At 33.8% G+C, this 27366-nt stretch overlaps 1 protein-coding gene across 6 annotated transcripts in view; it reads left to right on the plus strand.

The window, feature by feature from the left end:
• Positions 1-26020, plus strand: part of LOC148944450 (transcriptional activator Myb-like) — a 166003-nt gene extending 139983 nt beyond the window's left edge. For all 6 annotated transcript variants that reach the window (XM_089100296.1, XM_089100294.1, XM_089100295.1 and 3 more), the window contains exons 7-10: positions 4146-4310; positions 8347-8529; positions 15055-15192; positions 20717-26020. In XM_089100296.1, coding sequence (XP_088956422.1) covers positions 4146-4310; positions 8347-8529; positions 15055-15192; positions 20717-20836 — 606 coding nt within the window. In that variant the 3' untranslated portion in view covers positions 20837-26020. The remainder of the gene's footprint in view (positions 1-4145; positions 4311-8346; positions 8530-15054; positions 15193-20716) is intronic.
• Positions 26021-27366: the final 1346 nt, after the last annotated feature.

Here is a 27366-nt window from a genome sequence, read left to right on the forward strand (position 1 = left end):
GATTTGTGCAATGGTTCTCAGATATGAAAGCAGTATCCATATACGGCATACTCACATTGTGAGTCCCATTGTCTATACCTTATCCTGGCAAAGGCTTTCAATCAGCACCTGATTTAGTGCTAGTAAGAAGTAGGCGTGGGGTCAAAAGGCATAGAAGCGTGATTACTTTTATGTAGCTCAGACATGCTGTTGCTGGTGTACTGGAAAGTATTATCATTGAAGAGCATAATGTTGATCCCATGGTCAAGCGTAACTTATTGTTGGCAATTTTAGTTTTATTTTCTCAATTAGTTAATTTATTTCACGTACAAAATTTACAAAACAAAGTAAATGTATCATCAGTATATAAAGAGGGCTATGGCCGATGATGGGGTCTCCCCCGATTCCCCCTTTCAAAGATTTTCCCCGCATTTTTATTTCACTGGACTGCTTTTCTAAAAACGGAAGAAAAATCTGCTTCCTCCAATTCTTTCAGCATAGATTTGCATCTATCGATGTGTTCGTCGACGCAAAGTAGATCTGAGTTTTATTTCTGTATAAAAAATGGGATTTGAAAGTAGAATTTAAATGACTTTCAAAAAAAGAATGATTGGTTGTTAAAAAAAAGTAATGAAGGAATAATAAAATTATATAATTTGTAAAAATGGCTTTAGGGCTAAGTCTATGGGAAATTTCACAGATTTGTGGAAACACTGTCTCTTTTTGGGAAGGATGAACTAGACTCCATTGTGCTTGAACAGTTTGTGGACATAGTTTCTTCATTTGAATCATAGAAAGTCCACAATAGTTTAATTTATGTGTTTGCAAGTTACCCTTCATTGGGAAGGCCCTATGGCCGGGTAAGGCCATTCAGACCGACTTTGCGCCGACAAACAATTCGATTTATTCAATTCTGTAAGGAAAAAATTATAGTAAGAAGATTTTTCTTCTGGTTTTAGAAAAGAAGTCTAGTGAAATAACAGTATGGGGAAAAACTTTGAGTAGCAAGACGCCATCATCAGGCCATTGCCCTCTAGATACTCCTCTTTTTTTACAAATACTTTGTTATGATATTTATCTTGAGGAGCTGTGTCATGAACTCTACAGGAGATTTCTTAAACAATCAAGCTGCAGTGTTTCGAATACAGCTCCGGTTGCCTTTGTTCTATTGTTGATTTTCTATTGACTGAAACTGCGAATAAACTGTAAAACTATAGCCAATTCTCAGTCTTTGAAATTAATGTCCCTCCTGAGTTCATTAAATGGCTAAGCAAATAAAGGTTTACAGAGAAATTCCATCATCCGAATAAAGTTTCTGAAACTTTCAATGTGTAAGGCAACATATTTTCATACTGAGTATTCACTCATTATCGTATTTTTCCCTTCTTTCTGTGACCACGGCATCTGCAGATTTCTCATTTGGCTCAAATCATACCACCGAGATCAGAGAGGCCATGTTGAATTGGCTCATACACGTATATTCTGAGTTTGAAACTTTATATTTTACTATTTCTAGTCGCTGTAAGTTCAACCTCGGTGATTTTAAATTTATGAACTGTACCTTTTATCTTGCTTGAAATGCTACCCTAGTCAGTGCTATCTAAAATTTTCTTTTGATGTTCTTCGTCATGAGTTTCCAGATTTGTCTTTCTCTGGTAATGTGTTTGCTGTCATTTGGTCAGGTTCTATTTTATACTGTTTCTTAATCGCCTTTTACTTTCCCCTATTATTCAGTATTTGTCTCTTTCCTCTCTCCTTCTCTGTAATGTCTTCTGCTCTCCATTTTTTGTCTTGCTTTAATTGTTTTTAATTTAATGCGATGGACAGTTTCTCTGATGCCTCGATGGAGGTTAGGCATTGTTTAGCTGCTATTGAATATGCAATCCTTATACACATAATAAGTAGCGAAGAAGCGTTCATTAATTCATAGACGGAGCTAAAAAGAATGACAAGGAGAACCTATATCTGTGGCCTAATATGAGGAGAAAAATGGACAATTCGATCATACATGCTTTCTCTGACAGAAGAAGTGAAATGCTTTTTTTTTGTATAGAAACCAGAAAGCAAATGTAAATTACATGAAAATCTTGGTTTAAAAAAGATATTGATTAATTACAATAAAAATTAGCGCTTTCAAACCCCCTAAGAACCCTACAAGGTGTATATAAAATGCAAAATGAATCGATTTAAGACAAACTCGATTTTGCTGCTCAAAACCGGGGACCGATTAGACTAAAAATAAATATCGATATTTTTAAAAAGTTTTTGGATAAGGAAGTAGATTTTTTGAGAATAAGTAATAGATTTGAGAAATATTTTGAAATGAATATTTATTAAAATATGTTTTATATATTTAAAACATTTTTTTTTTTTTTTTTTTTTTTTTTTTTTTTTTTTTTTCTTAGGAATTTGAGCAGTTGAAAAGGGTTTTTAGAAAATGAAAAAATAAAGGAAAAAAATAAAAATGAAAAACTTTGTCTAAGTGTTGAGTGTATGTTTGTGTAAGATGATGTTCAGACAAAGTTTTTTATTTGGGCGTTTTTGAGGTATGAGCGAGAGTAATTTGGGAGGATGGGATTATAAGGTAAACAGAGGGATTTTGGAGGCAAACTAAAGTATTTTCTTGGATTTTGATAGTTGGTGCCAACGTGGAAGGGGTTCCTATACCAGAAGGGCACCCTACAAAGCGGCTAGGCAGATGTTGTATTAATGTTGGTTAATTGTTTGTAGAATGCCCCCAAATGAAATCTGTAAAGTATTAACTGCTCAAATTTATATTTTGATTTTTTTGATAATGTAAATTTAAAAAAATTTTTTTTTTTTTTTTTTTTTTTTTTTTTTAGCGTAGGTGGTACATAAATGTAGTTATCAGTTTTGGAAATAAAGAAGTTAGTACCACTGAGAGGAGAGGAGGTGGGTTTTAATAAAAAAAAAAAAAAAGAAAAAAAGAACCCTACAAGGTGTATATAAAATGCAAAATGAATCGATTTAAGACAAACTCGATTTTGTTGCTCAAAACCGGGGACCGATTAGACCAGAATCCTTTTATATTTTACCGAAAAAAAATATCCCACTAAAGCTTTTGAATTATTGTCTCTATTTATCACTTGTCTCAATAGCTAAGGTTACAGAATGCTGTACTTTATTTGCAAGCTCAGTTGTCTTTGCTTTGAGCTTAATAAGTTTATCACTTTTCTTTTGAGGTATAAATCTAAAATGACATTGAACTAAACAACTACCTTCAATTTAACATTCATCAACCTAGGTTCTATTTTGCCTCAGAACTAAAAAGCCAGTCCCTTTTTTTAATACTTTTTTTAAATACCATATTCAGGGATGAAAGATATTTTGGATTAATTTGGTGGATTGGGACCATTTATGTTTATATAAAAGTTAGTGTGCTTACATTTTGAAAATACTCGGCCAACCGAAAAGAGCAATACAATATACTAACTCGCTCTTCAAATAAGTAGTAAACTTTTTTTTAACTATGGTTTTCTATTCTCTTAATATTCAAACTTTTTCTTTATGTGCCCAGTATGTATTGGTAGTGCTTGTGTTGAAAGCTGACAGTCGGGCTGAACAGGATGGTTAAGGATGACCAGTCTTATATTTGTTTCATGCAAAGAACAATATAACCAACGCTATGAGTAGACTGTTATCATTTGATTGTTTGTTCATCTACAAACACAGGATATCAAGGTTGTAAGGGCCAGCCTAACCCAAATAGCTGAACTTAAAAAGTCAACCGTGTTTGACGGTCAGTTTAGTAATGGGTATCGCCTATAACCAAAACATGTCATTTCCTGGGACAAAATTAGTCCTAATACTGTTTATAAGACGAATAAAGCGCCATTTTCAGCTAATTTATCAAGCATAATATCCTCCACGCCAGGGGCTCAGATTTATTACGATGTTTCATGACCATGAATCTGTAAAACTATGTTCTGTGGGCACATTGATAGTTCTTTATTACATTAAATGTCTTTATGAAACAAACAAGGGAGCCTAGCGCGTTCATCTATTCAAAAATTGATATCTTTTCCTGTAGACCCCCTCCCCTGCCTAAGTTTCTTTTTATTATGAAAGGATTATCAAGCTGTTATTTTTTACAAGGAACAATACCAATAGCAACATGTAGTAGATTGAAAAATGATCATTTTCAGACACCCACTCCATTTAAAAAACATCTTGAAGAGTTAAGACGAGCTGGAGGACTTCAAAAACAGATGGATTGCACGCCAACACGACTGGTTGATGATATTACTGAGATACTTCAAAAGGAAGAAGCCATGGATTTGGCGTCCGAGTCATCAAATTCTCCAAGAAAGGTGCGTCTTCTATTGAGATTAATAAAAAAAAAAAATTTCCATAAAATAATTTTTTCAATGAAACGTTGAGAATTGCATAAAACCAAAAATGAATAAAATTAAAATCAAATAATCTACCAAGCGTAAAACTACCACAAGTCAGTATCAAGAAATAAATGAATCCCAAAAGAAACATAAATTGCAATAAATAACCGTATCAAACTCAAAACAAGCAAAAATTAAAATGAGTTGGGCTGATAACCCCTATGCCTTCTCAAGACCAGAACACATTTTGCGCTTTACTGCAAAAAAATATAAATGTTTTACTTTTATAACTTTAATAAATCAGATAATATATACATTTTGATTACTAAATATCAGTGTTATTAAACTGACAATGCACATTCATTTGTGTTTTTTTTTCAGTAAAGTGCAAATTATGTTCTGGACTTGGGAAGGCATAGGGGTTGTGAGCCCAACTCATGCTAATTTCTGCTCGTTTTGAGTTTGACTCCATTATTTATTGTAATTTCTGTTCGTTTTGGGTTTCATTTATTTATCGATGCTGATTTGTGGTAGTTTCACGCTTCTTAGATAATTTGATTCTTTTTTTGCTCATTTTTGCTTTAATAGAGCTCTTTACTTTTCTTTGAAAAACTCATTTTGTGGAAAAATTTTTTTTAATTAATTTCTTTCCGTTTTATATTAACATAGTCTTTTCAAGGAAAAACAAAATAATACTTTAAATCTTTTCGTTTTTTTAAGACTTTATTGTTTGGCCTGCTATTTGCATGCTGGAGAAAAATTTTCAGCAATTTTCAACAACATACACTTTTAAAAATCTGGACACAAATAGTGGTGTTTAATTTAGTTTCATACCTCCTCTAGTTGACCTGAAATGGAAAACTTGATACCATTCGCCAAAAATTATGTTTACTTTCTTTGATTGCTTGGATACACTTACGCTATTTTGATTTGGTTAAATTTTAAGAGCAGAAGTAGCCTTGAAAGTTTGAACATAATAACCTCAGTCGTTCTTGGAATACTGCTGAGATGCCTTATTGAGAATTAGCATTAACACAGTGCATTTTGATTTAATCTTAAGGCACCATTTAGTTTTTAAACATAATAGGCAAATGGGAGGGTGGGTGTGGGAGGGGGATTAGTTGCCCTCCAATCAATTTCAACTATTAAAAAGGGCATCAGCCCTTTCTATTTTCAATCGAATGAGCCCTTTTCGAAGTTCCTACGACAAATCCTTCGATACGAAGGATTCCTGGTCTAAAAAAAAAGAAAAAAAAAAGAAGTACATTGTACCCACATCGATCTTTTACTATAAAAATGTTAAGCCTTCTAATCACTTTCGACTATTAAAAAGGGCACTAGGGCTTTCAATTTCCAATCGAATGAGCCCTTTTTGAGTTTCTACGACAACGCTTTCTATTAACACCTTAAATGACCCCAGGACGTAAATTGCAACCCTTGCCCTAGGGGTTGTGAGGACGGTTGTCATCCTCTACTACATAATTTCCAGAACTTTCGACTACGTTAAACAAAATGGCTATCTCAAAATTTTGATTGGATGTGTTTGGGGAAATGGTGGGCGTGAGAGGGGGGCTAGTTGCCCTCCAATCACTTTCGACTATTAAAAAGGGCACTAGCCCTTTCAATTTCCAATCAAATGAGCCCTTTTTAAGTTTGTACGACAACGCTTTCAATAAAAACCTTATATGCCCCCAGGGCATAACTTACAACTCTTGCCCGGAGGGCTGCGGGGTGGTTGTTATCCTCAAAGGCCTAATTTCCAGAACTTTCTACTAGGTTGAACAAAATGGTTATCTCAAAATTTTGATTGGATGTGTTTGGGGGAATGGTGGGCGTGAGAGGGGGATTAGTTGCCCTTCAATCAATTTCAACTATTAAAAAGGGCACTAGCCCTTTCAATTTCCAATTGAATGAGCCCTTTTCGAAGTTTCTACAACATCGCTTTCTATAAAAAACCTTATATGCCCTCAGAGCATACCTTACAACCCTTTCCCTGAGGGCTTTGTGGGGGAGGGGTTGTCATCCTTAACGACCTAATTTCCAAAACTTTCATCTACGTTAAATAAAATGGATATCTAAAAATTTTTATTGAATGTGTTTGGGGAAAAGGTGGGCGTGAGGGGGGTGTTTGTTGCCCTCAAATCACTTTCGACTATTAAAAAGGGCAATAGCCCTCTGAACTTCCAATCGAATGAGCCCTTTTTTAAGTTTCTAAGACAGATTTCAATAAAAACCTTATATGGCCCCAGGGCATAACTTATAGCCCTTGCCCTGAAGACTGTGGGGGGGGGGGCTGTCATCCTCGAAGACTTAATTTCCAGAACTTTCAACTCCGTTGAACAAAATGGCTATCTCAAAATTTTTATTGGATGTGTTTGGGGAAAAGGTGGGCGTGAGAGAGGGGTTAGTTGCCCACCAATCATTTTGGACTTTTAAAAAGTGCGTTAGCCGTTTGAATTTCCAATCGAATGAGCCTTTTTTGAAGTTTCTACGACAGCACTTTCTATAAAAACCTTATATGCCCCCAAGGCATAACTTACAACCCTTGCCCTGAGGGCTGTGGGGGAGTGCCCTCCTCTGAAACATATAATTTCTATCTGGAAATCAACTACACTGAACAAAATGGCTATCTCAAAATTTTGATTGGATGTGTTTGGGGAAATGGTGGGCGTGGAAGGGGTGTTAGTTGCCTTCCAATCACTTTCGACTATTAAAAAGGGCACAAGCCACTCCAATTTCCAATTGAATGAGCCCTTTTCGAAGTTTCTACGACAACTTCTTTGATACAAAGTGCCCGGCTCTAAAGGATAAAAATAATAAATAATACATTGTGCCAACATCGTTCTCATATGCCCCCAGGGCATAACTTAAAACCCTTGGTCTGATGGTTGTGGGGGATTGTCCTCCTCAAAAACATAATTTCTATCTGAAAATCAACTGAAATGGCTATCTCAAAATTTTGATTGGATGTCTTTGGGGAAATGGTGGGCGTGGAAGGGATGTTAGTTGCCTTCCAATCACTTTCGACTGTTAAAAAGCCGTTCCAATTTCCAATCAAATGAGCCCTTTTCCAAGTTTGTACGACAACTTCTTCGGTACTAAGTGACCTGGTATGGAAAAAGAAAACAAAAAAATAAATAATACATTGTGCCAACATCGTTCTTTACTTAGGCAGCGCTATTGCGCTGCCTATGATGTACGACCACGTCACCTTAATCTATTCATCCATCTCTTTTTTTAATTTACAATTTTGTTGTGTAGTGTTAAATGTGTATTTGAGCAAAGACAGTTATCATCATTTTAATACAACCGACTACCACATCTACTTGAGATGTTTGTCTTGTTAGTAATTTATAAGTAAAAGTTCAGCCTAAAACTATATTCAAGAAACTATGTATATCAGCGTTTAGTTTTGACGAAGCATATATTTCAGCTTTTGTTTCTTCAAGTTCCCTCTAGCTGTCACATAAGTACTGTTCGTGGGAGTACCATGCCCCAATTGGTAGCATACTTAAGAACAATATTAATAAGAAAATAAGAACAGACAAAAACTTGTGTCCACACGCAAAAAAAAAGAGATGTGTCTTTACTGTTACCACGGTAATTATACACCTACCCAAGAACTTTATTTCCAAATAAAATATGATTAATAAAGGTAGGGAAATTGGAAAAAGCTATAGTTGGAAGGCCACTGGGATGGTGCAGCCTGAAACTATTCGGATGATTTTTAATTATCTAGCATCTGTTTGAGGTGAGCGTCAACTTAAAAAGCTCCTAAGCAAACTAATTCATTATTTTAAAATTGGTAAAATAGAGTATACTGTCTAAAACAACTTTTATTTTTAATATCGTAAATTCGTAAGTCAAAGAAGTAGACCTATTGGCAAATTAGAAGAATGAAAAAAAAATTTTTGCGTAAAATTGGCATCAGTAGGTAGTCATCCAGTGGTCGTATTCTGAGTTAGCAAGCATCAGTGATTCGGCTCATTCTAATGACTCGATTCTTTTTCAGTATCGCAACGATGAAAGTGGTTATGGAACCGGCGGTCGGAGTGGTTTGCACATTGAAAAGGAAAATGATCCTCTTGGTCCCACACTACCACGTAAAACAAGTGTAAGAAAAGCACTGGCTGCAACTTGGAGTACTCCAGGAAATATTCAAGTGCCTGGGTTCACTTATGATCCCGAAACACCAGTAAGAATACGATGTCTTCTCTATATTGGACCTGCTTCTTACTGTCTAATGGATATGTCTAATTCAATACATTTGCAGGAAATATAAATCTGTTCTGCAACTAATCAGAATTTCAGCACTTTAAAATTCAGGAAATGCTATAGCATATGTCGTGGTAGTTAAAATGTTGCGGTGTCCAAACTTTTCAATGATTCAAGTTTCATCCTTTGGTACCCTTTGAATACCTTATTATTTGAATTTACAATATAAAAAGTTCTATTTTCGTATTCTTTATTTTAGAATTAGGAATTAAATAAATTAACATTTTTATGCAAACAAATCTAGTACTTATTGCCTTCTGTATTATAAGTCCAAAACTAGACTAAACATTCATCAAATCAAAAATATTTAAAGATTAAGTTCTGTCGATTTTTTTCCTTCTTTTCTTTTTTTTAAGTGCTGTAAATGCTACGAGTTTTTTTTTTCTTCTTCTTCTTCGTCTTCTTCTTCTTCTTCTCTCTAGGAGGAACAAAATGCCGTTTCTGATTCGTGCCCCAGTTTTTTTTTATTAATTTACAGAAAGCAGCAACTCACCTGATTGGGCCTTTTCAACATTCGCCTATTATCTTGATGATAACGCTCTGAGATCTATATCTGATATCGACATATGGTGGGTAATCAGAAGTTTTAAAGGCGGTATATTTGCATAAATGCTTATCCGGAACATATTAGGAACAGGTTCTAGGCACAAAATGTTCATTTTGTGCCTAGAACCTGGCATTTTGTTCTAGCAACAAAATGCCGTTCCTTGCAGATTATTGCATAACCTAAATTCAAAACAAGAAAAACTACCAAACTATCGAATGTCCTAAGGCTTAAATACTTAGGATATATTTTTGGATTTAAATTTCTCGTAGAAAAGTGTTTTGGCACATGCTCCTTGAAATTTCTCCTAGAAAGGTGTTGAGACATGCTCCACTTCTTCGGCCAAGAAAATGGGTGTCGTAAGCAGTGCTCTTGAATTTGACTTACTGCTTAGAACAAATGACGAAATGTCAATATAAACAATTGGTCAAATCTAAACGAACATTTTTCTTTTGCCTTTATTTGCTCAAAAGGTAAAATATGTGGTTCGAAAAATTCACCTAAATTTATCAGTAGTTAAAAATGTCTCTCGTCTACAGTTTTTCATAGTTTCCTATACAGTTTTGTAAGCGGAATTCAAAGATATAGCTTTTTTTTCATAATCCTCAGTTTTGTGTCATTATTTTCTCTTTCTTTATAAATGAACGGAAATTTAACGAACAAAAACTTCAAAAGTTCTTATAAAAAGCACTTTCTTTTCAATTCAAAACACGAATGAACTGGATTTTTACAAACGTTGGCCTTGATTATTACTCGCTGGAAATTTTCTTTATTTTCTACGTAAGTTTCTTATAGTATGTTTTCCACAAAATTTAAAAATTTAATTCGAATTCTTAACTAGCATGCTTTATAAGAATTATCTGAGATCACTTTTTTTTCATCGCCCAGTTTCTGTGCAATGATTTTGAAATTTTTCTGTCTAAAACATCAAAATTACCAAAACAAACTTGAAAAACTTACGTAAAAACCATGGCTTTAAGGAAAAATATGATCACTCTTTAAATCTAGCAAATAAAACTGTTATATTAGATAATTACCATAAACAATTAGAATTGTTTAATGTAGAAACAACGAACTTTTTTGAAGAAAAAAAAACAACTAAAAACTTTTAAGTAAAAACTATGTGCAATGACAAAGCTCTGATTTTGTATTCTAATTAAGCGCGAAAATTTGACCTCATTGAATGAAAAACTACATGTTATAGTAAGCAAACAACAAAAACCATGTATTTCAGTGCACTAGAAATTGGACTAACTCTGGGTTGACACAATTGCTATATTTTGCCTATGATTACAACGATTATTTGCATAATGTATCTCCTCTTTTTCTTTCTTTCCCAGAAGGGATCTTCCTGAATCAAGCGTCATAGATAATCATGAAGAGGCTCATTTGAATTAAATAAAAGTTTTAGCGCCCTTTTAAGGCACTAAAGAGGTCGCACCACAACAAAGGGCCATTTTCTATCGCAAAGCAATAATTTTGACCAAATGGGGGCACAATACCAATACGTAAAAATTTTGAGATCGCTAATCGAATTAGAACTACTTTAAAGCTGTAGACAAAATTTACCAACCCCCCTCGCCCCTAATTAAGATTTCGAGCTTTTTTTATCATTTTTTCTTTTACTTATCGTCCTATTCCGCGCTCAAAGATTATTTGTCCAATTGTGCAATAATAGCATATGTGTGTGATTTTAATGAAATGCATGCTGATTTTCAGATCGAAAGAAATAATTCTCGGGTTGATTTCCTGCATGGTGGTAAAAAACAAAGAAGCCCTCTAGACTTCCCACATTAAACTTTCACAAGTCATTAAAAAACTAGTAACACTTATGGAGCAAATGGGCCTAAAGATTGAACACTATTGACGGTATAGAAGCTAGAGGGTGAGAAGCTGTTACTGCCATGTTCAATGATCGCTTTGAAACTATTAAATCTTTTATTGCCTCAACAGAGTTTAGTTTTCTTTCTCCTATGTTCTATAAGTGGTATCCTTCTCTCTGTACATATGATAAAGAAAGAAAAACTAGCAAAAATGGGGTTTTTAACGGCCAAATGAAAATATTAAAAAAACAAAACAAAGCGAATTTTTCGAGGGGACAAACGACTCTCTTCTTCAGAGCGAAAGGAAAAAATATAATCAATGCGAGTGCCGAAGAACAAACCAACAAATAAAACGCGGAAAGTCAATGTGAATTTGAAAGAAACCAATGAAAAAAAAAACAATTTCAAAGATGAATAAAAATCAATAAAAGCCCAAAAATTTTAAGAATTAAAACTAAATACCTAACAACAATAAAAGTGAGTAATTCAGAATTAAAACAAAATACATAACAACAATAAAAGTGTTTAATTCAGAATTAAAACCAAATACCTAACAACAATAAAAGTGTGTCATTCAGAATTAATACAAAATACCTAACAACAATAAAAGTGTGTCATTCAGAATTAAAACCAAATACCTAACAACAATAAAAGTGTATCATTCAGAATTAATACAAAATACCTAACAACAATAAAAGTGAGTCATTCAGAATTAATACAAAATACCTAACAACAATAAAAGTGAGTCATTCAGAATTAATACAAAATACCTAAAAAAAATAAAAGTTAGTCATTCAGAATTAAAACCAAATACCTAACAACAATAAAAGTGAGTCATTCAGAATTAATACCAAATACCTAACAACAATAAAAGTGAGTCATTCAGAATGAATACCAAATACCTAACAACAATAAAAGTGAGTCATTCAGAATTAATACCTAACAACAATAAAACTGAGTCATTCAGAATTAATACAAAATACCTAACAACAATAAAAGTGAGTCATTCAGAATTAATACAAAATACCTAACAACAATAAAAATGTATAATTCAGAATTAAAACCAAATACCTAACAACAATAAAAGTGAGTCATTCAGAATGAAAACCAAATACCTAACAACAATAAAAGTGAGTCATTCAGAATTAATACCAAATACCTAACAACAATAAAACTGAGTCATTCAGAATTAATACCAAATACTTCTTAATTATCTTCTGTACATATGAGAATATATTTACTACTTAATTTAAAATTATGGTTCATTAGGACACGATGAAGTTTCTACTACTTTGCTACAAAATATTGCTGATATACAGTAATTCTCGAGCCATTTATTCTTTAGCTATTTCATGCATTTGTTTAGGAACAATCCCTAGTAACTACATCATTAGATATATACAAGATACTATCTAGTTGGTACGTACCAAATATACATTAGTTTAGATTTCTATAGAACAAGTGCTCGCAGCTCTATTATTATAATTTAAGACTAGTTTAAAAATAATAACCAAGCACCAACCATGTTCTTTGATGTTAAAAAGGCATCTGGTGCTCTAACTTATGATATTCCTTTTGTAAAATCGGAAATGCAAGTATACAAGGGAAGGGACAGAAATGATATAATCCTTATCTTCGTGATCGTCAAGTCGTGATGAATGTTTGCAAATCCTTTGAATCCGTAGTCAGTATGGATGGCCTATTTTAGGCCTGGTTTTATTAGCGATCTGCCGCAATACTTCCCGGGGGAAAATATTGTTGTGATTTTATTTGCAGATGGCACAGCTGTATGTTAAAGGAAGTTCAAGTTCTTTTTTAATTTCTCATTAAATCAAAATAGACAAAATTAGACAAAATAACACTTGTACGTACAATATGAATCAATGGAAAAGAAAATATTTACAGAGGGTGCCTAAACAGTGAGTTATACTCGAAAACAGGCACCCTAATAATAGGAAATGATGAAAAGAAATAATAATACATTAGATATACTCGGAATAAAAATGAGACACCACGCTGAACCCAAAGCCCACACCTCAAATCAACATAATACCACATAATTAAATTTTTATCAACAATAGCACCGGCCTACATGACTTCAAATAAATAAATAATTATCTATAATTACTTATTAGATATAGTTTGAATTTAGCTTTAGAAACAAGAATAGAAAAACGTGAATCTATATTGCTTTCATAAATATTATGAAATTGATCCAACATTTGGTTTTAACAATAAGTTTAGTTAGTCAATGATTTTTCTCCAATTACTTAGTACCAAATCTTATGAAAACTGAGTTTACGGTTATTGGTCGTTCAAGACGTGCTAATCAAATTTTTTCAGCTCCAAGTTATTGGGTATAATTTTCATAGTGTCGAATCACACCCCTGGAGGGGGAGGGGGCGCTTTTCATGGCCCATTTCTATCATGAATTCACATTGATCACTCACATTTAAGGCTTGCTTAAAATATCGAGTCTATGCATTTTGTAAAACACATTCTCATTTTTCGGTTTTAAAAACAACTTATCATTGTTTGGTTGTATCTTATTTCAATTACTCTGTAATTGTATCTTAATATATTTTGGACCACAGGTATTTCAGGTATTTCAAAATAAAGCAGTAAGAATATTTGCGATTGTTTACACTGATCATTAAAACGTAAAAATGCATGGGAGACATAAACAATATTTCACACTTGAAATGTATAAACGATGCAAGTACTGCAATATTGCGTTTAAAAATGTAAAACTCAAGTAATTATTTCTGGGAATTTCTGAATCTCCATTGATTCAACCCCCTTCGGTTCTTAGGTATTCCAGAGCGTTTCGACTTCCTCTGATGATTTGACTCCATGAGATCTAGGTTTCTCCATTAGATTTCAAATATTGATAATCTCGAATAACCAATAGGCTAATACAATTGAATTTAGTAACTACTTGTCTAGTCATGACATTGGATGCAAATGATAGTTATGTGTGGACCCCTAATAATTTTGCGTTTACCCCGACTTTCAAGTCTGATTTATTGCTTGCGATTTTCTTAAAAAGCAAATTGCAGCTGTATCGATCCTGGGTAAGAAGTGACTACATAACAGGAAAGACAATACCTCAGCGAAATTTTCATAGAATATATAAATTAAGGATAAAAGAAGTGAACAGCTCAAGTACATTAGTGAAAGTTATTCCTGAAGTCATGTCACGTCTAAAATCCCGTGCGAGCCGTGCTGCGAGGTTCTACAGTAAAAGTTCAATAAGAATAATGTCTGAGTGATAACTTTAGTCTTGACTAAAACTAAAAGTTTAAAATCAAATTTAAAGCTGAAAATATTTTTAGCGCATGGCTCCCAAACTCCTTAGTTTCAAAGTAATGCTTCCAATGCGATTACTCAGTGTTGCCAATGGAGAAAGAAAAATTTTTGATATTTTATGCTTTGGAATAAAAAATTACATGCAAACGCTGCAATATATAGGAGAGTCAAACCGGACTGAAATCACTTATGCATGAAACCCAACAGAAATCAGTGGAAAAATATCACCAAACCCAGGATAAGTCACTGGGGATGGAAATTAGGTACAAGTGTTTCTCTTTACTGGGTGAACATTTTTGTGCCATATCCGATATTGTTACTATTTTCTGGCCATAGAAAGATTTCGTAGACAAGTTTTTGATTATTTACGTACATAAAATGTGAGTGTTTTATTTAAAAGCTCTCTTTTGATAAAATAACAAACGTCAACTTTAACTTACCACCCTAGAAACCAGTTACTGGTCGGTGCATTATTTTACAACTTATGTCTGTTAAGGGTTGATCTAGGGCTAATGAATCTTTTTATATCCCATTTTGATCTATCTCCTCTACTTTCTATGAAGTAAATTAGTTTCTGTAAATAATACCAACGTGTAAAGACCCAGGATGAGACTGATTATTCCTTTAAAAAAAATGCTAGATTCCCCTTTTGGTCTTGAGTGACTTGATTTATAGTTGAGATATGAGCTAGGAGAAGAAAGTCTTTGATGGAATGCTTTACCAAGACTGCATAAACAGAAAAGCAGATTAATGATTATATCGTTTGTAGAGCAAGTCATTAAACGGTGATTCGTCTGTTTTGTTCTCTCCACCGTCGATACTGAGGGATACCTTAGCAGATGAAGAGTGTTCTGATGCGGATTCTTCTTTCAACAAGTCTTTGAACAAGTCTCGCAGTAAATCCCGAGTAAGTTACCTTTCTTGTTTTAAGGAGTTATTTTGTAACATTTTATATCCTATGCCACATTTAATCAATATCTTTAAATCGAAACTTTTAGAAACGCTTTATCTCCATATGTTTCCTCTTCTCTGGAAATTCTACTCACAAAGTGGTTAGACTTTTAGATTAGTCCGGGAAAATGTTAGGGTCAACGTATCGAAATGATTGAAGTGCCTTAAAGAACATTCTCAAATCGTAGATCTTTCTTGCATGTTTTTTTTCTCATTTTCTCCCTGTAGCTTTGGACTATGTGTATCAGTAGTTTCATTTTAAATCCTGACAAACTAAATATAGTTTCATTTGCAACGGATTTTTCAAATAAAATGTAAAACACAAAAAAAAGGTAGTTTTGGTATTTGAAAGCAGGAAGAATCACGAAAAATTTGGGTTTACACACGAAACATAGGCAAAGTCAAATATTAACAATCTGCACGAGAGAAATCATCTTTTTCTTTCCTTTTCATTCTCGAATAGAATAGATTATGACCAAAGCTGTATCCAGAGGGGGGGGGAGTAGGTGGTTTGAACCCCTCCCCCCGAAATGTTTGTCCGACTCGTAATAACGTAACAAAAATTAGTATAAACAAATTCTTGATGCGTTCTTTTTTTGGACCCCCCCCCCCCAAAAAAAAAATCCTTTTGTACCCCCCCCCCCCCACGCCGAAAAAAAAATCCTAGATACGACCCTGATTATAACATTAAATACGAAGCCCCTGAAAAAGGTCAAAAGAGTCCCAAAAGTCATTAAAGTTCGATGGTATTTAAAGTGGGTGAAGTAGTATTATATAACACATTCTTAAAACAAAAATAATAATAATAATAATAAATAAAAATAAAATTATGAAACTAAATGGAAAACTGGGAAACGTTAAGGTAAAAAACAACCTTACTGTCCTGCTTCATTATGTTTTCTTTGACAAAATTCATGCCGCTAGTCTGCTAATAACTATGGGTCTGATATGACCCTAGTGAACTGCTTACCTAGGGTTTCTTTCTAGAAACCCCATAGAAATCTTATGTCTTTTGAATTTCCTTTTAAATGAATTAAGTGCTTAGTTTTCAGGGATAACATCCCTCGAAAGACCATTCGAAATGGAGTGGTGCATTCGAAATTTTGGATCCTCTGGAGTGGTGCAGGTAGGGTTTCACGTAAAAAGTGGGCAGCCATATCAACCAGAGTGATGGGTTCAGCTACGAATTAAAAAGAACAATAGAGTAAACTAAAATAAAACGAGCTCCATGTATACTTTTGTGTTATCTTAAAGTCTTGGGGCTTTAAAATAATAACGCTTATATTGGTTTCGAATCGGTATTATCTAACTTACTACTACCTTCCCTTCACTTGCGTTTCTTTAGCTTTAACTGTAAATCTGGCCAATTCCCTCTGCAGTCCAACGCACAAAACCCCCTCAAACTAATCTGTGCCTTACTTTACGTCAGGGTTTAAGGGGGAACGGAATAGCAAAACACCAGGCTATCTATTCGTTTTAAATGATTTTAGTTTTTGTGACGACAACAGACGTACAAGGGCATTCATTTTGGTTTCTCTTTATTGCCCAGATCAAGTACTATAATCTGTTTTCACTTCTTTTTTTTCTTTTTTTTACTGCACTTTCTAAATTAAGCTTTTTCATGCAAATTCTGTTTCAATTTGTGTTCTAACGATTGGGTTTTAATGTAATTAACGAATATGATTAAAATAATAATGTATATAATGATTTCTTTTATTACTTCAGTTATTAGGGCTACAGTTTGTTCCGTAATGTAACAACCTGGATTATATATAACAACTCGGAACGGAATAGCAAAACACCCGGCTATTTATTCGTTTTAAATGATTTTAATTTGCGCGACGACGACAGACGTATAAGGGCATTGATTTTGGTTTCTCTTTATTGCCCAGATCAAGTACTATAATCTGTGTTCAATTCTTTTTATTCTTTTTTTTTCTGCGCTTTATAAATTAAGCTTTTTCGTGCAAGTTCTATTTCAATTTGTGTAAGAAAACGGTAAATACAAGTCTCATGATTTTAACTGGGACTTGTGGAGGGTTTTGAAAAGAAGAATTAGGCTTTAAATTTTTTTTTTCTATTACCTCCAAAAAGGGTGTTTTTATCAATATGTGTTTTTTTTTTTTTTTTTGCTACTACAATTTTTTACCATCTATTTTATATTGGAGACTCCGGAATGATTGAATAATTAGCTTCCATAGGTGGTTGATACATTCGGGTAAAATAATCCTAGAGATAATTAAAGGACAGTGTTTCATCTGGATTTAATTGATACTTGCAAACGAACGTTTGAACATATTATGCCAATAGTAATCCTATGTCAAAATAAATGTCAATCAAAGATTTGAACTACGGGGTAGAAACGCAATAAAAAAAAATGACGGCGTAATTAGTTTGCAAAAGTGCTTTGTGATACATGGCAAAAATCACGATAAAAGCGTACTTATCTTGGTTAATGTCCAGAAGCAGAGGGAAGAATTAAAATAAATATACAAGAAGCTTGGACTAAAAAGGCTTCCAAAACATTTACTTGACTTAAATGAGACACCTTTTCAAGAAGAAACTATAGCGGTAACGCCAAAAATGAGCGTTATAACTTCCGGTCGTCATTTAGGATCAGATGTTTAAAAAGACATTCTTGGTGGATGATTAATGCTCCCTTTCTCCTGAAGAGATACACATATCTAGTAATCAAGCAACTGAAAGTGTCACTCAATTCATTTGATAGAGTAAACTTGTTAAAGACTTGGATTTATAGCCTATAAGTTTGAGTGCTTTTAGGGTTTTAGGCCCCAGTATAACCATCTACTACTTAAGATTTTCTGAACTGTCAATGGTTGCTTTGTTCTTTCGCGTATGGATGTCCTCGTAATTCTGTAAGAACAGTGGAGTCCCGAGAAGTGCTAGAGACAGTTATTTTAGAAAATTTGCATTCGTCTCTTGAGCTGTTTCCTCAGGGCCCATGTCTCTCGTGCGTATATGAGTAATACTAGTTAGAAGTATTCAGTGTCCCTATGGTGAACATGAGCAAACTTCGTATTTTTCGTATATTTTTGAGTTTCAGGAGTTTCATTTATGTCAGTATTAACCTGTGTACACACATAGGAATTGGGGAGAGGCAGGGCATAAGATGGTAAAGGTTCATAAAGAAATAGCCAAGACAAAAACAGTCCCTTCGACTCGCCGCTAGACGATCTATCTGAAAACAAAAGTAATTTTTGTCACAAATGTCGAGGGATAAATCTAAAAAAGCCGTACTCTGGTGAAATGAATGAAAACATTACTTTTTAAAAATAAACTCTTTTACCCTAGGTGTCTAGGGTAAAGAATTTGAGGGAAACACTTACTTTATTTTTAACGAAAGTAGCTGATTTTCAGTAATTGACATATGAGCTAAATACAAGAAGTCTTGTTCTTTCTACCACTTTTTTTTAAATATAAAAGATAATTTGTCTCTAAGACATTGTTTAAATACGGGACAGAGGCTCAGAGCATCGCAATATTTTATTTTTGTTAGCTGTTTTGATATACTTGCGCTGTTTCCTGCAACTTTCAAATTTCCCTCCTTTCCCCTCTCCCCCGTGTGTGTGTCAGAAAAAGGCTTGTATTATAGCTTTAAAGGGCAAAATTAGATTTTTTGGAAGTACTAAAGTACATGACTTTGACAGAAGTCTAAGGAACTCAGGAACATAAACACGAGCACTTGGTGCTTTCTGCGCAAGTCTCCTTGATACTATCCACTAAGTGAGTAAATCTGATGTGTTGCATAAAATATAATGTTATTCAAGGACGGAACTTCATAAATAATTGAAATTTGTATCTATAATTTTACCAAAGATAGTGGTGATGATACGTACCTTGGATTCATATCTATGTGATAAAGTTACACTATAAGAATATATTTTTTGCAGTTTATACAATATATATCTTTAAAACTAGCTCAACCAAAATGACTTAATGTTTTCTTATAATTCATTTAATTCGGAAAAACTAGCGCTTTACTGAAAACTTACTTGAGTGTTTTAGATAGTTCAAAGTGTATGCTAGGAGTTACCGACATTAAGGCCGGTGGTACAATTTCGAGAGACTTATAAACAAAGCAACTTCCGCAATTGAAAATCAGATATTTTCCTGTAGGCACCAAGACATGGCTAATTGTAGAAAAAAGCCAAGACAGATAGTCTGAGTAATTGAGAGGCCAAAATGTTTAAATGGCACGGATAAATGGTGGGAGTAAGTATGACTCTCTTGTTGGACAAATTCTTGTGTGTTAGTTTTTGGAAAGGCACATCTGCCTAGAATCTCAGGCAGGTTGACCAAGAATTTAAAATTGACATAGGACCATTAGATTGCCTGGAATGAGAGGCAAACAAGGCACGCCCGCCTATGGTCTTAAGAAGGTTGACCAAGAATTTAGAATTGACACAGGACCATTAATTTGCTTGGAATAACAGGCAAACAATCATTTAAAGCCATCTTAATCTTCCAAATAGTAACTTTTCAGGATTTTTATGCCCCTAAGAGAATATCCTGATTTTTTGGTGGGTTTTGTGTTGTCAGTAAAACGCCAGTTTTTTGGAATTCTAAAAAAGTTGGGAAACTCATAAGTCAGTTTATTTTAACTAGTTATGTAGATATATGCTGCACAAACTACGGATCATTGATTTTTGTTCGTTTTAATCTCGTTTTCGCTCTCTACTTCCGTCAGAAAAACTTTGATCTTTTAAATTTTTTTTTTCTTTCATTAAGAAATTTTAATGCCAAGGTTGGTACCAATAGGGAAAGGCGGTCTTATAGCTTATGGCGATTTAATGAGGGAAAATATCAATAGTAATAGAGCACTACAATTTTGTAGGTATAATCAAAATCATAAACTATTCAGTTTTGTTCATACACTGACCCATAAGTTAATCTGCATCATGAAAAGATCCTACCTATTATTGGCTACTTATTATTGCAAATAATAATGATCTTATCTCTCATCCTTGTTGTTGTTTTTTCATGCAAGCACTTCTGCATGAATTTTGAGCGCAATTTTTCTATGTACTGGTCTGGGAGTTTCTAAGAAATTGCACATATTTTTCCACGCAAAATAATAGTATTCGTTGCAATGCGTTTCTCGCAAAACATAGAATGTGTTTTGCGTTAAAAGAGTAACATTTGATTAAACCGGCATTCTGTCAGCTCTAGAGTTTGGATTTATTTATTCTGTATCATAATGTGTTGAAAAGCTAAAACATTGAAAGGTTAGCAAATATTTTTTCTTTATTCAAGGATTAATAAGATTATACAATCTGTAAAACAGCTTTTGGGCTAAGTCCATAAAAACCTTGAGACATTCTGTGAATAACGTTGTCATGTTAAATATTATCTCTATGGGAAAAAGGACTGATCTATATTTAGTTGTATTTGAACAGAATACAGACGTTGTCTTCTGGCAAATCCTAGAAGTTTCAAATATTTGCATTCGTGTTTTACAGGTTGCTCTTCATTGGGAAGTGCTGGCTTGTGGACGTACACGGGATCAGCTTGACTTGACAGAACAGGCAAGAACCATTTTAACAGACAAATCCCGAGTTCCAAGGTCTCTCAATCTATAACTTGCAAACGTTTTTTTTCGTTTTTTTTTTTTTACTTATATGCATGTTGTTGTTTTTTTCGAAGTATGTATTGTAAGGGTCCACATTGAGTCTTTTTCTTTTTAACTTTGCAGGAAATAACTGCCTTGATGTGCTACAAAAATGTAAATAGTTGCCATAGTATCAGAATATTGTCTTAATAATCTAGGTTTTGCACTGGGAAGGTTTAGAATTCTGATAAATAAAAATACACTATTCCTCAGTTTGTTTCTCTTAATTTCGATTCAATAAAAAGAAAACGTCAAACCAAGAACCCAAAAAAATTTTTTTTTCTTTCTTTTCTTTTGTAAGGCTCTTTCAAAGAGGCTTAGTCACTTTAAATGTTAATAATTCCCTTGCAGCCTTGGATAATTTACACCTAGCCAAGCTTAGCACTCCTAGCCGAAGGCAGTGAATCAGGAGATTAGCACCTGTGCTACGCGGTCAATTACTGTTCATTCCTTTTTAATAGACTAGACTAGAACCAGAATAGCAATTCCTTGGGATATGTGAAGTTAACATATCCCAAATATCACCTGCACAAATGAATCCTAGTAAAAACATTAGAATGTTTTACAATCATTTATGTTGAAACTTAATCGGGGTGATATTTATGACTTTTATACTTTAAGAGCGACGGTATACTTCCTTGGTTGATCAAATGAATAACATCTGAAAGCTGTGACTATAAGGATGAAAATTGTTCTTATAGCATTCCGGTAAAATTTGTTGCTCAAATAAGTGATATTATGCGTCTATCATATTTCTAATTAGTATTATTATTCATGTCTGGTTTTTTAAACTTTTCTTAGCTTATTTTTTAATTCCGAAAGCGGTGGCTACATATTACAAGTTTTAGCCGCATAGAATTGTGTAGCTAAGAGCTAGGATAAAAAAACCAGGTGAATTTAATTTCAATATTTTTTTTTAGTTCCTGACATTTGTGTGTTTTTTTTCCGGAAATACTCGTATAATTCCGTTTAATTTGATGTGTCATTCCTTGTATTCTGTACCTTAGTGCAACAATAACAAAGTACAGAGATTTACTTGAAAATGAAAATAAAATACTCTAATTTCTCGGTACTTAGTGCTTTAAAATGCCTTAGCCATTTGCAGATGCCTTTTTATACATTTGTGCCATAAAGTGCCATTCACTTAATGCATTCCGTTTTAGGTAATAAAAGGAAAGGCTTAATGTGGACTCTGTGTTCTTTTGTGTATGTAAGAAAAGGTTTACTCTTGCTTGGGGCATGGGAAGAAAAATTGCGATAATTCAATTATCTTTTTGTGCAAAACATGTTCTGAAGTACCCCCCCCCCCCGTCTGGAACTGGGGGAAGTTACTTCCCCCTGGTGTCTCCTCAAGAAATATTTTAGGGGGAAAAAATTCAAAGAAAAACAATGATTCTGTTTAAAAAGCAAAAATTAAAAACTGCTGACCATCTAATTGTATGACAGTGATTACTAGTTGCTAAACTGAGTATGGCCACATAAAAATAAAACAACATTTAATATGAAAAAGCAAGCTCAGAGTTGTTGCAGTTTGAAGTTACTAGCTTGTGTTGAAAATGGTTTTAACAATACGGCCTAAAGCGAGGGCCTAAAAAAAAGATATCTAGAAAAAAGAGCTACGGCCTAAAAAATAGAGATCTAGCGATTTTGTAGTCGCCACTACTCAACACTTAAGTACTGTAACTTTTCATGATGCATCTAAATCAGAAGCTTTTTTTCACATAATTGGTCAATATTTTGAATAGCTGAGATGTCTCTTGTTATAAAGAAGGCCGTATCCAGGATTTATTCGGGGGAGGAGAAAAAAAAAACGCATCAACATTTTTTGAAACGCTTTTTATTACGTTTTTACGAATCGGTCAGGTATTTTTTTTTTGGGGGGGGGGGGGTTCAAACCCGCTAACTTCCCCTATGGACGCGGCCTTGGTTGTAAATAATTTGCCATGATAGCTCCTCGTTGTTAGAGAGTGTAGAACTCTTTCAGTAAAAAGACCTAAAGATGAGAGCTCAAAACTGATTTGTGCGATGAATTTCATGGCTTTGAAATGTTATCGTAATCTTATATCCCTTGCCTATGTTGTTATATAAAGCCTAATTGCGTTGTGAGTTTTTTTTGCGCTACAATTGTACGTATTAATTAATTGTACGTAGTGTCTGTTTTTTTTTTTTGTGTTTTTAGGCAGCTGTTCGTGTCTAACTTTAAAAATTTCCTTTTGTTAGGCTGTAAATTTGTGTTAATTGGCACTTTTGACCTTTTTCTTTAAATTGGGCTGGTATCCATATAGATTCTTGAATTATGAGCTATAGAAATCGAAATATTATGTTTCGATGACATTTTAATCCTGTGCTAGTTCCTTAAAGTAGTCTTTACAAAACAGCTTTAAATTTGAAGGAAGATGTTTTGAACGACCTTTTTTCAACTATCTAAGGTCCTCAAATTACGGTGTGGCAATTTAAAAGTGACTTTTTTTTAAGTTTGTCTTATTTAGATTCATGTTCAATGCTACTCAATGGAGCATGCTGGGTCGCTCAATGTAGTCCTATCGTCAGTACCAAAAAATAAAGGAATCTGTTGGCAGTCATTCGGTCATTTAGCATGGGAACATACGAATAAAAAACAAAAGCAACAGAACGGCTTCTTTAACTGCAGCATTTCGCGTCACCATCAAACAGGTAATAATTTCTAAGCGGAATGGGTTTTTGATACCAATCTATTTCTACAGGATTAAAGCTGATTTTTTTTTTCATTTACAATCGTTTAATTTTTTTTTATACTTAGCCAAATTTTTTCGTTTCCAGGAATTATTTTGACTCAAAATTTATTTTCTAAAAGGTAGGTTCATATCAACGTAACTTAGGAAAATATCGGCAAGTCATGTAGACTAGCTGACTTTTAGCTGGCACTGGTGACAGAATTAAGACTCTTCACCTTCCCCCCATTTTAAAGTGCCTGAGAAAAGCAAGTATGAAGCAGTCTACGGTAATAAACTTTGATGTACAATATGTTCCAACAAAACCATTTGCGTGATAAAATTGGAGATTAGGGGCTTGAAAGAACTGTCAATGTTCGGTGTCTGAAACAAACAGAAAAATGCCAAGCGCTTGATGGCGCTAATGATTTGTTTTTCAACACTAATACCAGTTTCCACTTTTGCTAGTTTTCTCTACTCTTTGGTCAGTAACTCACTTGCCTCTCGTTATTTTCTTTTGTTTCTTTCCAATATTCAGTGCAGTAAATGAAGCTAGATAATATCCAGATCTATTTGATGGTTATTTCCACATTTGCTAAGGATAAGGGTAAGGTTTTTTGCATTTTGCATGGGCGAACTACCAATAGATCATATAATTATGATGTAATTACAAAGACTAGCTGCATGATCAGATAATGTCTGCCACCACTAATAAAACTGTGTAATTTTACTATAAAACTCTGTAATTTTGTCTTTTCCCATCTGAAGAAACATGGCAAAATGAGGGTTTTGACACCTTGACTGTCCTTTACGAGCCTTGAATGTCTTAAAAAAACATCTGAACCACGGATTATTTTTATATTTGGAAACTTTTAAGGTTGGAAACTTTGTCAATGATTTTTTTTTTTTTGGGGGGGGGGGATTTGTTTATATTCCTTTTTGTTACGTTTCTACGAGTCGGACAAACATTTCGAGGGGGGGGGGGTTCGAACCCCCTAACCCCACCTCCCTAGATACGGACTTGGTATATATGTATACCTGATACAGTGTCCCTGTACAGAGAAGAGCTGAATATCCCCCATATACTGTTCTAAATAATTGTCCTTCAAGAAAAAGGCTCCATTCCCAACTCCCTCCAAAGGGTGGGACCTATGTCCACCAGCTGAATAATTTATTAATAGTATTTCCGTATTAACTATTTGAAGAGTTTGAACTTTTGGCTCATGAAACTTTTATTGTCTGTCCAATATGCAGAAAGCCGAAAGATTGTTTTTCTTAATACCAATTGGGTTTTTTTATATTTCAATAACTTAATTGCAAGTGATAAATAAGATCTGTGGAAGAAGTAATAGACACCTCTGTTGTAGGTCTCCTACTAGATGACTTAGGAGCATAGTTGTAGGGTAACTAATAGGGAAAGTGCGAGTTACTCCCTTTTATTTGGAACGTGGCAATAGGCCATCCCAACTAAGAAAAATATCCATAGTATTTTATTGTTGTATTTGAAAGCTTTTATTGTTAAAGACAGGCTCCTTTGTGTTGGAAAGCGTTTTTAGTGTTTTACTGTTTGCTTATTCACCTTTCAAGTCTTAGTTAATTGAATAGAAGTTACTTTTTTTGTTTGCTTTTTTTAATGATTAGAACGTTTAAACGCTAGAAATTGCATCTATCAATTTTGGGTGAGTGATAGAATACCATCGAAGTTTGTTTCTTTCTCTAATCTTAAAATTTACGAAAAAGAATGTTTTGTGAAGGTAAACCCTGAAGCGGTATATGTAGATGTGGTTTCTTATTTTTTGTTGCTAAGAAAAAAGTTGTTTTAGTTTAAACTTCGTTTAATTAAAAAATCAATTTAGCATAATTATACTCTGTATAATTTGATTTAAACTTTGTAATATTTATAAACTTTAACAAGTACCTTTGTTTATTTTCACGACTGTCGTTGCCATATAACTGTTCAGGAAGAGGTGCCAATCTAGTTTATTCTCCTTTTTTTTTATTTTTCGCCTAACTTTCGACGAGATAGATTCCTTATCCTAAGGAAATTAATTTTCTGTATTTTTATTTTAATTGCCCTTTCTTGTCTTTCTTGCTTTTTTTTCTTGAAAATATGTACTAATGGTGTTTCACTCTAAATACCTCCATTCCATGTACCGACTTATGTTCTTGTATGATATTTATAAATACTTAACCAGTTTATATGATATTCTATACTATGTGAAGGGTATAAAGGGTTTTATATTCAAATATATATATATATATATATATATATATATATATATATATATATATATATATATATATATATATATATATGTATACATATATCGAGATATATATCGTACGTGTATTCTGATTTTCTACTTAACCGCTTTTGTTTTCAAAGCAGTTCGTATATTGTTCTTTCCTAGTCGTATTAATAGGAAATAGGGTTTTTCAATTTTTGTAATGTCTCCTATCTTCAATTAAAACTCTTCTTTTTGTCTAATTTGTTTTCTTGTTTGTTTCAGTGGAGGTTAGTTGTACATTCAAAAATCTTCCGTAATTCCTTGTAAGAGACAAGGAATTACGGAGTCGACTACAGTACTGTATATTAAATGAAACCCAAATTTTTAGCGTTTTTGATTTGTTTGTTGTTTTTTTTCTTATTATAAAACCGAAGGAGTCAATAGGCCTTTCTACAAGTCCTAGTTTGTAACTAAAGTTAATACCGCTACTGAGACTACTTGTGATGGTGACTGCGACTACTTGTGACTGTGACCATGGTCGTCACATATGGGGGGGGGATGCCCCCCCCCCCAATATTTTTGGTCACTCGGTAAAAAAATAATTCGGTAAAATCCTGGTGCTTTGCGCCACGATTTTTCCCACACCGTTGAAATTCTTTGTTCGGTTCAATAAAGATCACGAAAATACTGACATGTCATCTACAGAAATTCTGAACTTGGTCGGTAAACGCGGCAGTTTTACCGACTCCTGTCGTGATTTTGTAGATGGTGCGACAACTTTCCATTTGGTTAAATAAACAGCATTAAAATAGTGACATGATATGTACCGAAATCTAAATTTCGGTTGGTAAATGCAGCTGTTTTACCGACTGGTGCAGTGATTTTAGGTATTGTATTCAAAAGGGACATTATGGTAATTATTGATAAAAAAGAGTGGGTAAAAAGGAGGAGCCAGTCAGTACAATCTCTTGCTCCTCTTGCTCCCCCGTCCCGAACATTTTGGCTAGTAACGACACTGACTGTGACTACGACTATTTGTGATTGCTGCAACTTAAAAATCTGGCTACTTGCGACTTCGACACAAAAATTCTAGCCCAAAAAGATCAAAGGCCAACCACCCCCCTCCCACACATTAGCTATTCCCTCCAAAGACATGTTATTAAATTTTGAGATAGGTATTTTTTCAAAATAGTCTTAAGGTGAAATAACTGTGCCTCTGGGGATGAAATAACCCCTCAAAATCCCTGTGCAGGGGCTGTAAGTTATGGAAGTTCCGCGTTGTTTAGATACATGGTTTGTTATTGGGAAAGGGGACATGTTCAATCACATGTGTTGAAAAAGGACACCTTATATATATTAATTGTTTTATTCCATTTTTAAGCCTTTGTAATCTTTTGAACATTCTCGCCCCACGATCCTTTCGAATTTATTATGTATAAATTAGTGAACCGAAATCCTTATACATGAACCGCTCCAAACCTTGATTTCAAAGTGAGCTAAATTTACGCAATAATTATATTTAATGTAATCAGAGACAACTCTCAGGCCACCTTATGCAACTGAAGAACTTAAATTAGTCAGAT

The sequence above is a fragment of the Artemia sp. Qi Xiang Cuo genome, chromosome 14 (genome assembly GCF_049724085.1).
Source record: "Artemia sp. Qi Xiang Cuo chromosome 14, ASM4972408v1, whole genome shotgun sequence".
NCBI classification, from domain to species: domain Eukaryota; kingdom Metazoa; phylum Arthropoda; class Branchiopoda; order Anostraca; family Artemiidae; genus Artemia; species Artemia sp. Qi Xiang Cuo.